We start from the raw sequence: 12143 nt of genomic DNA, 5'->3' as shown, positions 1-12143 counted from the left end.
ACTCAGTTAGATTTTTTATTATCATTATTAAAGGGCAATTTTGAAACTCTATGGGCAAGGGAAGGTCGTGACCCCAGGCATCTTGGGTCAAGGGCAGCAGCAGCTGTCCTCAGCATGACTCAGGGACAAGGCCAGGTCTGTGTCACCCTGTTCTTGGGGTATCCCCCACACCATGGCTCGTGTAAGACCCTCAGTGAACTTTCCCTGACAAGGAATGCACAGTTGTCATTCACGGAGCCAGGCAGTGACCCGCCACCCATGAGGTAATCACCTTTCCTGCACATTCTATAACTGAAGGAAACAAGATTCAGTCAGAGAAGAGACTAGAATCATGAACTTGGCTGTGTCTGGCAGACAGCTTGTCCATGGCCACAACAGTTCCCCATCATGGCCCACAGCAGGGGGATCTGGCTCCTCCCTTGGCGGGCCCAGCTCACCTGCTGGCAGAAGGACGTAGTGCCCCAGCCAGCCCGCGGGTCACGTGCCCACCTGCAGTCTGAACCACTGTGGCCACAAGAGAAAAAATAGGTCAATGCTGCCACCTAGAGGGTGATGTGGGCATGACAACCAGGTTCCTTGATCTTGAGGCTCATACAATCTCAATGTCGCCACCTAAAGGGTGATGCGGGCATGGCAGCTAGTCTTGGTTGGTCTAACGACTCCGCTTCCCTAGTGGCTTTCACACCCGCTCCCAGGTTATTTGGGGAGGGGCTGTCCCCTCACAGAAGGCCCCTGAGACTACAAGCCCACCAGGCGGGCACTTTCAGCCCAAAGCCTCCGGGCTACCTCCACATCCTCGGCCTCAGGGGCAGGAGCCTTCTCTTTGAGTCCATGGAAGTACTTTCCAGAAACACCCTCCAGTTCTTCTGCCACAGCCAGGTAGGTGCTGGGCTGGGCTGCCAGCTGGGGGCTCTTCACCAGTAGCCAGAAGATGGGCCCTGCAATCAGTCCACACACACTCCGAGAGGAGGGCACAAAAAGCCCTGCTCCACCCCCACGATGCAGGGCCCACTGAGGCCAGAAGTTGGCCTGGAGTTCCACAGAGCCCGCCTCCAGGCCATTGCTCCTGTGGTTCCCTCCAGCAGGAGTTCCCTTCCCTGGCACTGCCCAGCCGAATCCCTCCAGGTGCAGGGACCAGCCCTAAAGCTGCCTCCCTCAGGAAGCCTCCCTGGCTTTTCCCAGGCAAACAGAAGCTCTCCCTCCTCTCAGTCAGCCCTGCATCCTTAACCTACTCCATCGTGCTCTAAAATAACTTGTATTTATTGACTGTCTCCAGTGTCAGCCTCAGCTTAAGATCCTTGACACTTAGTACCCACCCACTAAATGTTTCTCAGGATTATAAATACTAATTATAAAGTTCTAATTGTTTATTTGGCTTAAATCTTAGCCAGGCACTGTGCTGGCCCTTTAGAGGGAGGTCTCATCTAACCATCTAAGCCTCTCAGTGACTGTTCTGGTCCTCACTTTGCATGAGAAAACAGGCTCAGAGAGGTGAAGTCGCTCCCCTAGGTGGCACAGCTAGTTCTGGGTGAAGCTGAGGTTACCCTGAGCACAGCCAGGAGTTGGCTCCACTGATGCCCTCTCTGAGACTGTTTTCTCATCAAACAGGCTCTGGCCTCTTTCCTGGGGCTACTCTGAGACTGGCAAAATAGAAAAGCAACTTATTCTTTGCACCATGAAAGACACAGGGGAGGGGCAGAGCAAAGTTCAAGACAGTCTCTGAGGGTGATGTTAATTTTATGTCAACCTGACTGGACTAAAGGACAACCAGAGAGCTGAGTGTCTAAGGGTATGACCAGGAGCATTTGAATCGATGGACTGAGTAAAGGAAACCCAGGTGGGCAGCAGGCACTCAGTTGAGGCCAGAATAGAACAGAAAGGTGAGGAAGGGTGAATCCATTCTCACTGCTTGAGCTGGGACATCCACCTCCCCCCACCCTCAGACATCAGCACTCCTGGCCTTCAGACTCAGATAGGACTTACAGAGTCAGCATCCCTGGTTCTCAGGTCTAAATTGTGGGCTGGAACTACACTACCAGCCTCCAGCATGCCAAGCGAAGGCAGGTCATGGGACTTCTCGGCCTCCATAAATCATAAGCCAACCTCTTCTAATAAATGTCCCTAAATGTCTACACATACCCTATTAGTCCTAATACACTGAGGGAGGGTCCTGGGCCCCAAGCTGGGAGGGTGGGGTTCAACGAAGGGACAACAGGCTGGGAGGGGACTTACCGAGTGTGAAGCTGGAGAAGGTAGAGCTGTGCATGCCTGTGTGTCTGCCCAGCTCTGTCCTGGCCACACCAGGGTGCAGAGCATTGACGGTCACACCTGTGCCTGGGGAGAGGAGGGAAAATTGGGAGGAGGGGGCAGACACCAGGTTCCCTCATTACTAGGAAGCCTGACGCTGCCTGCCCTGAGTTCTGGGGCTCCCCCATTTCCTACCCTTGAACTCACACTGCCCTCTTGCTCTGAAACCTCCATGCCAGGTGGTTTCATCTTGCAAGGCAGCTGTTTCATGGCTGCCCGGAGAAGAGCCTCTCAATCTGAGTGTGTGTAAAAATCACGTGGAGGGCTAGAGAAACCCAGACCACTGGGCCCCACCCCCAGAGTCTGAAGCATTAGTCAGGATAGGGTCTGAGATGCTGCAATGATGACAAGCTCCCAGGTGAGCTGACGCTGCTGGTCCACTTTGAGAAGCAAGAGTGAAGGGCAGACTTGTCAACTTCAGCACTATGGACACAGAGGTCTAGTCATTTTTTAAGCTGTGCACTGTAGGATATTGAGCAGCAACCCTGGCTTCTGTCCACAAGACGTCAGTAGCAATATCTACCCCATTTCCACTCCCCGAAATGACAGCCAAAGTTATTGACAAATGTCCATTGGCCTAGAGCACCAAAGGCTCAGATGCCTATCCTAGATGAGCAGGGAGGAAGGCTGTGATTGATTAGTGATGTCTGCTTCAGGCACCAGCAGGGACCCTAGTGGTGTGTGTGTCACTCTTTTGCCTACTCTGTCCTGGAGCCAGTGCTTGATCTCCCATTGACCCAGGGTCACAGCAGGACTGTGCCAGGCTCAGAGCTAAGGGAAGATGGAGGCCACATACAAACCTTGCAGCCGCTGGCTCAGCTCCTTGGTGAACAGGACGACGGCCAGCTTACTCTGGCAGTAGGCCGCTTTTGTGTCATACTTCCTCTTCTCCCAGTTTAGGTCATCAAAATCTATGTGTCCAGCAATGTGGGCCAAGGATGAGAGGTTAATGATCCGTGAAGGGGCTGAAGCCTTGAGCTTGTCCAGCAGTAAGTTTGTCAGAAGAAAGTGACCTAGAAGAAAGATGACGAAAAGATAACTCTTACTGAACACTTACCACGTCCCTTGCTGAGGACATTATCCTCCCAGTAAAACACAGTTCCTAATTGGAAGCAATAATGCCCCCAGGAGACATCTGACACCATCTGGAGACAATTTTGGTTGTCACAACTACAAAGAGAAGTGGAGACACTACTGCCATCTAGTAGATGGAGGCAAGGGACAATGCTCAACACCCTACAACACAAAGGACAGTCCTCACAAGGAATTACCCAGCCCCAAATGTCAAGCCATGTGATAACTTTATGAGGTCAGCTGGTGAAGAGACTGACTGCCGTCTCCCAAAATCTCTTCTCCATTTCTTCTTCAGTAATAGGATTTTTGGCTGTGCACAAGATGGCCCAGTGAAAGATGATGTGTCCAGACTCCCTTGCAGCTACAACAGATCATGTAACTGAGTCCCCACCAATAGGGTGTGAATGACAGTAACAAGTGTGTTAAGAGTTAAACTATGTCCATTCTTCTCCCTGCTCCCCAAAGAAATATGTCAAAGTCCCACCTTCCAAGACCTCAGAATGTGGCCTTATTTGGAGATGGGTCTTTAAGTAAGGTCACTAGGGCGGGCCTTGACCCAGTGTGACTCATTGCCCCTTTGTCCTTCTAACAGAACCCCAAGTGCATCAAGGGTGACAACAAATAGACTGAGAGTGACTGAAGGACAGACTGAGACTGGAGGACGGACAAAGAGACAAGTGGTCAGGAGGCTGATGATCTGAAAGATGGACTGAGTGTCTAGAGATGATCAGGCAAATCCCTGAGCCAATATGTGACGTGGCTGCCTTGGAGAGTGAAGGAGGGCATCCCCACCCTGAGCCTGTGTCTGGCCCACTGGGGACACCCATACCACGCAGCCCACAGCCTCACCCAGGTGGTTGACGCCCAGCTGCATCTCAAAGCCGTCCTCAGTGGTCCAGTGGGGGCACCGCATCACAGCCGCATTGTTGACCAGGACATGCACTCTCTCCTCCTCTGGAAGACGAGTCAGGGCAAACACATCAGCTCCGCACCTAGGCTGGGCTGAACAGTGTCCCCCAAATATCCACGTCCACCCGGAACCTATGAATGTGATCTTTTCTAGAAATAGAGTCTTTGCAGAAGTAATCAAGTGAAGACAAGGTCCGAGGGTGGGCCCTATGCAGCACAACTAGTATCTCTGTAAGAAGGGGAAACCTGGACACAGATATGCATGTGGGGAGGCCGTGGTGTAATGACAGAGGCAGAGAGCAGAGAGGTGCAGCTACAAGCCGAGGAGCACGAGGGTTGACAGCCACCACCGGGAGCTAGAAGAGCAGCAAATGATTCTACCTAGTGCAGCCTGCCAACACCCTGACCTCTGGCCTCGCACTAGGTGGCTTGCGCAACAGGAGTCTGTCATCCCCCAGGTCTGGAGGCTGGACATCCAAGGTGTCACAGGACTGGTTCCCTCTGAGGCCATGTGAGAGAACCTGTGCCAGGCCTCTCTCCTTGGCTTGTAGATGGCCATCTTGTCTCTGTGTCCTTGCATGGTCATCCTGGTCTCTTCTTATAAGGATACCAGTCAGATTGGATTAGCACCCACCCTAGTGACCTCATTTTCACTTGGTTACTTCTATAGAGACCCTACCTCTAAAAAAGGTCACAATCTGGGGTACTAAGGGTAGGACCCCAACACATCTTTTTTTGGTGACGATACAACAGAACCCATAACACTCCTAGTGGTTTTTGGGATCAATGGAATTAATGAATTAATCATCTAGCACCTAATAAACAGAGCTTATATTTTATCCTTTATTTGGGGATAAGGGAATATAGCATACCCACCAGGAACACAAGCTCTGGAGCCCATCAGATGGGGGTTCGAGTCCACCAGCTCTACCCTGACCAGCTGCATGATCCCAGCCAAGTCACACAGTTCTTCTGTGACTCAGTTTCTCCTTTTGCAATTCCTCCTGCATATTGTCAATTTGTAGTGTTAAAATAAAAAATGGTAGCTATGTTTTTGAAGTGAAAGCTTCATGATGTAGGAAGGAAAATGATTAACAGTGATTCCCTTGGGGTTGGTGTGGAATCAAAGGTATTTAGTTCTGTCCTCTTTATACTATGAAGGATTTCATAGATTTTACATAAGGAACATGTATTTCTTTGCATTGGGAGTTTAAAAAAAAAAAAAAACACCCCGTAAGTCCGTAAATGTTCATTTCTTCACCTCTTCTTATCAATAGCTCTGTCTCCTGCTAGCTCCCCTGCTTTCTCTGAACATGAAGCTGGGTGGAGAGGAAAAGACTGTCTCAGAATCTGCAGATACCCTCACTTGCGTGAGAAAGCATGCATACGTGAGAATGCTCACAGCAACCCTGCACAGACCCCTGAAAGGCTGGGGGCCAAGCAGCCATTGGTAGAGAACCAGTAACATCACCTGTCACAGCCATACAATGTAGCCCCAGGAATGAGGGTGCTATGTCTACTACACCAATCTATAAGAGAGAACAGGGGAGAAAAAAGCAGGAACATCGAGCATGTCATAGGCTGCGATTTGTATAAAAAAGCCAAGGGGTGGGGTCTACACCTGCCTGCTTTATAAATGGATAAACTGTCTCCAGAAGGGAATGGTGAACACGTGTGAGGAAGGCATCTGGGTAGCTAGAGGCCCACGCGGCAGGCAGACCTTTCACTGTCTCCTCTTCCTTACTTTCTGAACGTTTAATCCTGGAAAGGTTATTCCTCTTCGAAAAAAGAAATACATGAATAGTTCTGAGAACATCAGATGGGAAGTGAAAAGCGTGAGTCACCAATCAACGCAACAGAAGAGCATAAAAGCATATAATCCCTGGATTTGCAAAGAGAAACACCAGCAAAGGGCGTGGGAGGTCCAGTACTCTGCACTGTGCCTGTGGGTCCTGCAACAGTGCGTGGATCATCACGGCTGTGTCCCCACGGGACCCGGTGCTCCTTGGAGGCAGAGCCTGAATGCGACTCATCTGTGTCTCTGGCATCACCCAAGAGAGAGCCAGAAAACTTCAGGAAACAATGGGTGAATCACTGTTTCTGCCCCTCTTCCCCTAGCTAACTCCTCCTCCAGGTCCCATCCTGGCCTTTGCTTCCTGCGGGATCCAAGCTAATGCAGAAAGAGTTTGTTTTCCTGCAGAGTAGGAAACTTTCTCTGAAAAGGACCATACAGTAAAAATTTTTGGCGTTGTGGGCCACAAGGTTCAGTCCTGATTTAACCCACTCCTCAAGGCCAGCGTTCTCCCTCCTACCTTCAATGATTTTCGCTGCAAACTCTCGGATGGACTTCAGCGAGGCCAAGTCCAGGCGCCGGGCATTGACGCGGTGATTCAGTGTCTCCCTGCGAATGTCCTTTGCTGCTGCCTCACACTTCTCCATGTCTCGACAGGCCAGAATGATGTTGCCTCCTGGAAGCCCGAGAGAGAAAAAAATTATTTTTAAAAATCCACTCCTAGGTATGTGCACCCAACACAAATGGAAACCAAAGTCTGCACAAAAATGTGTGCACACATATACACAGCAGCACCAGTCACAACAGCCAGAAGGTGGAAACAACCCAAGTGTCCATCAACAGATGAATGGATAAACAAAATATGGTCTGTCTATATTACTCAGCCATGAAAAAGGAATGAAGCTGAGAGACAGGTCCTGTGACACAGAACATGATGCTGGGTGAGGAAGGCCAGACACCAAAGGTCACATAGTGCATGATTCCGTTTATATGAAATGTCCAGAACAGGCAAATCCAGAGAAAGTTGACATGGTTTCCTAGGGAGCGGTGAGAAATTGAGGGGGGGATGGCTAAGAGAAGCAAGGTTTAGTTTCAAGATGATGAAAATGTTCTAAAATTGAATGTGGCGATTATTGCACAGCTCTGGAAACATGCTAAAAACCTTCAACGTGTATACTTTAAATGAGTGAATTGTGTGGCATGTGGATTAAATCTCAACAGCCATAAAAATAACTTTTTTAAAAAAGAATTAGAAAAGTAAAAACAGGAAACTGAGGACTGAGAAGACCATATGGATCTGTGGTTCTGCCCACAAGGGACCCAGCCACCCACAAGGGACCCAGCCGCCTCCTACACATCCCACTGTCCCCTGAAATGGAACTCATCAGACTCCCCAGTCTATGCATCCTCCCCGGGGCCCAGCCCCCAGGACAGCAGTGGGTGTGTCTGCCCAATTTCCCTTCCCACCTCTTCCTGAGAGGGGCAGGTGTGCTCCATGGGAGAACTTCATGTGGTGGAAGGAGCCCATCCTGGCTCCCCACCACTCGGACCTCAGGGTTGGACAGGCAGCTCAGGCTAGTCCATCAGGGACCCATTTCTCTGGCCACCACTACTCAACAAGCCCCAAGAAAGTTTCTGCTGTCCCCAGCCCTCACACCTGTCCCAGCAACTAGCCCTGGTCTTCTGACGGGTCAAACCCAAAACCTGGACTCCGCCCCTTCTCAGGCCTGACTCAGCAGAAGTCCTGCCCCTTCTAAGGGGATCTGGTGTGATGAGGAAGGCACCTCTCCTCCGTGAAATTCCTCCAAACTCCCAGTCCGACCTTGACAAAAATGTCAGGCACTCAAATGGAAGGGCGTTCTACAAAACGCCTGAGCAGCACGTGTAGAAGAGCTTGAGCCAGGTCTTGAACCTGACCTCTGACCCAGGCCCTGAGCCACCCAGGACGACTGAGTCCATTTGCAGTGGGAAAGAGCAAGGCCAATACAGGGAACACCAAAACCAAAAAATGCCGAGTGTCCACAGTCTCCTCCGAGACCCCGAACTCCTCCTTACCTCGTCCAGGGACACCAGCCTTTTTGGCTTAAGCCAACATGAGTCTGGTTCCTGCCACTCCCCTAGCCTCAGGCAGAGAAGGCAGGGCCTCACCTCTTCTGGCTAGCTCCAGGGCGGTCTGCTTCCCAATGCCCGTGTTGGCACCCGTCACAATGACAGTTTTCCCCTGAATGGTGGCCTTACTGGGACATGCCCCACCAGCAACATAGTCCCTGAAGGTAAGAAACGGCACAGTCAATTCCATCTGTCTGTCCACTCACCATAGGTGACCCCGATGGCTTCAATCTCGGGCACATGTTCCCCCAATTGAAAGATGGAAAGGACCTAGCGTAACTTCATGGGGTGGTCATCCTGTTGCAGGTGAAGAGCGGAGCACAGCCTGGTGTGGGGAAGCCTCCAGGAAGTGACAGTGTTATTTTATAGAGAACCACTGTCTTAATTTCCTATGGCTGCTATAACAAACTGCCACAAGCTCAATGGTTAAAACCAGGCAAATGTATTCTCCACAGGTCTGCAGGTCTCACTGGGATAAAAGGAGGTGTTGCAGGGAGTTCCTTCTGGGGGCTTGAGGGGAGAATGGTTTCCCTGCCTCTTCCAGCTTCTAGAGGTCCCTGCATCCCTTGGCTCGTGGCCCCATCCTCCGTCTTCAAGCCTCTGACTCTGACCCTCCTGCCTCCCTCCTTTAAGGACCCTTGCAATGTAAGTGGCCCACCTGGATAACCCAGAATCATTTCCCCAGCTCAAGATCCTTAACTCAATAACATCTGCAAAGTTCCCTTTGACAGGTAAGGTGACATATTCATAGGTTCTGAGCATTGGAACGTGCACATCCGTGGGGGGGTCATGATGCTGCTACTGTACCCATATCCCCCAGAGACTAAAAACTGGAAACCACCAAATGTCACCAATAGGAGACTGACCAAAAAAAACAATGCCATCTCCACACGAGAGCGGAGCACTGAAAAAAAAAAAGGAGAGAGAGAGAAGGACATGGTAGCCGCCAGCCACCTGAGGCTAATTTTTAATTTAAATTAAAAATAGCCATATCTCTTCTCCCCGCCCCCCACCAGGGCATTCAGTTATTTTCCATTCTCTTCATGCTGGCACTTTATTTTATTTTTTAGCTTTTTCAGAACTGAAAGACAAAGGTCTAAAAAAAAATAAAAACAATGGCCAATAGATTTTAATACCATAATTCTATATATTTATTCCATCCTCTAGAGCTTTCCAAAAAAATCTCATTCATATTTACAAGAGCAGCAGTTTAATGAATTATAAATAACAAGATACTCACCAAGTAAATGCAAAAGATGTTATCAGACCAGGAGGAACAAGTTCAAAATGAAGCCTTATCATAGAGCAGATAAATAAACCCAAAGTAATTAATTATTCAAAGAGATTTAGTCTATATTTTAGGCCCTTTTAAAAAATTCAAAATTCCAGTTAACTTTAACTTCCAGCCAATCTCTTCTCTTGTGTAAAATTACATATTGAAAATCCTTTCTTTTTCAAATTGTAGTAAGAGCACAACATGTGACCTACCCCCTTAAAAACTTTTTAAGTGTACCATACAATATCATATTGTTAACTGCAGGCATAATATAGTCATGCTTTAACTGCTCATTAGCCACGTACCACTGCTATAGTAATGCACACAGCAAAGGTAACACTCTCATCTACTGAACGGTGCTGCTATAGAATGTTTGGTAGCTGTGGTTTTGTGGGGGTTTTTTGTTTTGTTTTGTTTTTAAGTGAATTAGCCTAGGAAAGACAAGAACTATGCATACATTAAATGCAATAGGAGTATCATGTTTCCTGATTTGGGCAATTCAATTTGTGCTGCTAATTTCGGATAAGGAGGGCTTAGGTGGCGTACATTTGCCTTGCACCTAGGTCAGCACAGTGACACATGTGAACTGGTCAACAAATATACGCTGAATGAATGAACTCACCAAAGTCCGAAACAACTAGCCCAAAGGCCCAGATCTGCTCCTTCCTCCGGGTGACCTTGGCCATGACCTGCTGTCTCGGGGCCCAGATTTGCCCCCCACACACACCCTCTGGAGATACTGCTGGGGGGGTGAGCTGGAGAGCTCCTGAGTAAGTGAGGAGTTGGTGGTCTCCACCCGACTTCCCTCCCTCGGTGGCCGACAGACCTGCCATCACCCGCACTACTCACTTGAACAGCACTGCGCCACCCACCGCAGTGCCCAGCAGGGACGCCGGCACAAGGTAGCGGTTCATTCCGGGCAGGAGCGGGACCCAAAGCAAGGCCACCCACAGACCCGCCGCCCGGGTCCCTCCAAGGAGCGCGCGATCTGAGCTTCACGTGGGGAAGGGCAGGCTCGGCTAGGACCTGTGACTTCCTGAAAGAGGCGGGGCGAGGGGGGGCGCCGGAGTAGCGGGTACCTATGGGGATGCGGAGCGAGCGCTGCGCCTCCTGGGAATGGTAGTTTACGGGGCGGGGGCGGAGCCGTGGTTTGGGGGCGGGGCCGGGGGCAAGGCCTATATGCGTCGTTCGAATGACATCACACCCTTAGATCTGGAATGAAACCAGGATTCCAATCCCGCAGCTGCCTCCTCCAGACTGAGCTTCTCCGTGTGTGTCAAGTACATCAGCCTGCGTCCTCATCTAAGACGGTGGCACCAGTAGTACTTTCTTCCAGACTCTATTGTAGATTTAAGAATTTCGATGCTCAGAAACAGGACCTATTATCCTAGGTTCCCAACTGCTGGGTCTGAAGGAGAAGGAGCTGGGGGCCTGGACTCCCGGGGCTGAGGGAGGAAGGGTTGGAAGCCTGGACTCCTGAGTGTGAGGGAGGAGAAGCTGGGGGTCTGGCCTCTCGAGTGTGAGGAAGGAAGAGGCTCAGGGCCTGGACTCCCAGATCTCAAGGAGGAGGGGCTGGGGGTCTGGACACCTGGGTCTGTTGGTGGAGAGGCTGGGGGCCTGGACCCCTGGGCTGAGGGAGGAAGAGGCAGCTATACAACAAACTAAAGAACAGGTTTGCTAGTGGGATGTAGTAAGGGTGGCTGGGTCTGGTGAGAGGCCTCTCTTCTGAGATTATGGGATCTCAAGGCTCCTGGATCATGAAAGGGGCAAGACCTGGGAAAGGAGAAGGTATGATGAGACTATGGTAAACATTGATCTAGACAGATCTCGTTTCAAATTCCTGATCCACCTCTTCTTAAATGTGTACCTTGAGCACTGACTTCCCCTCTCTCAACTTTTGGCTTCTCTTACCTACCAAAATAACAAAGAATTGGTATCCTTAATATGTAAAGAGCCCTTATAAATCAATAAGAAAAAAAAGACTCACCCCCCCTCCCCGACACAAAAGGGAGCATAGGCAAAGGGTATGATGGGCAATATGCAAAGAAAGTCAACAAATGTATGAAACTACTCAGCCTTACTGGCAATCAAATAAATGATTATTAAGAACATAATATTTTTCACCTATCAAATTAGAAAGATCAAAACAATGCTAATACCCAGTGTTGGCAAGGATGTGGTAAAACAGGTCCTCATCATTGCCAGTGGGAGTGTAAATTAGTACAGCCTTCCTAAAAGGCCATTCCAATACTTGGCAAAACCATCTGTGCATATCTTTGATTCAGGCATTCCCCTTGTATGCCACTAATTAGTCATTAGGAAAGAAATATGACACACTAGAAGCAAAATCATCCTCAGTGTCTGTCAGTAGGAGCACCTACAAACCCCAGACACTGGGTGAACTAGACACTGGGTGACAAGACACACAGGGTCCTTGCCCTCACACTGACAGTAAAACTTAATTCATCTGTGTGTGTTTCTGGACAGACTTCTATGCCTTTATCAGGCTTAAGAAAAGTTTAAGATCATGAGTTTCTTAATTAAGCACCAGTACAGTGGGGGAGAGGGGAAGCAGTCTGACTCCCCTTTTTTAAAGATTATATACTAATATGCATGTTTTTAGAGTAAAAAAGAAAAACACTATGACATTCCATATGAAGTGTCTGCCAGACAGGG

General features: G+C 49.5%; 1 protein-coding gene across 3 annotated transcripts; it reads right to left on the bottom strand.

Moving 5' to 3' along the window:
* Positions 1-10510, bottom strand: RDH13 (retinol dehydrogenase 13). 3 transcript variants are annotated; one of them, XM_039857084.1, is made up of 8 exons: positions 10317-10510; positions 8231-8349; positions 6603-6758; positions 4231-4335; positions 3108-3320; positions 2233-2334; positions 1613-1640; positions 1353-1485 (listed from the first exon to the last, which is right to left on the bottom strand). In XM_039857084.1, the coding sequence occupies exons 1-7, from the start codon at positions 10379-10381 to the stop codon at positions 1630-1632; spliced, it is 771 nt and encodes a 256-aa protein (XP_039713018.1). In that variant the 5' UTR covers positions 10382-10510; the 3' UTR covers positions 1353-1485; positions 1613-1629. The 3 variants fall into 3 exon arrangements, with proteins under 3 accessions (XP_039713016.1, XP_039713018.1, XP_039713017.1); XM_039857082.1 differs by lacking the exons at positions 1353-1485; positions 1613-1640 and adding an exon at positions 1-938; XM_039857083.1 differs by having other exon boundaries at positions 1353-1640.
* Between the last annotated feature and the right edge of the window lie 1633 nt (positions 10511-12143).

The sequence above is a fragment of the Pteropus medius genome, unplaced genomic scaffold (genome assembly GCF_902729225.1).
Source record: "Pteropus medius unplaced genomic scaffold, Ma_sr-lr_union100, whole genome shotgun sequence".
In the NCBI taxonomy this organism is placed as follows: Eukaryota; Metazoa; Chordata; class Mammalia; order Chiroptera; family Pteropodidae; genus Pteropus; species Pteropus medius.
This window is presented reverse-complemented; position numbering and strand designations above follow the sequence as displayed.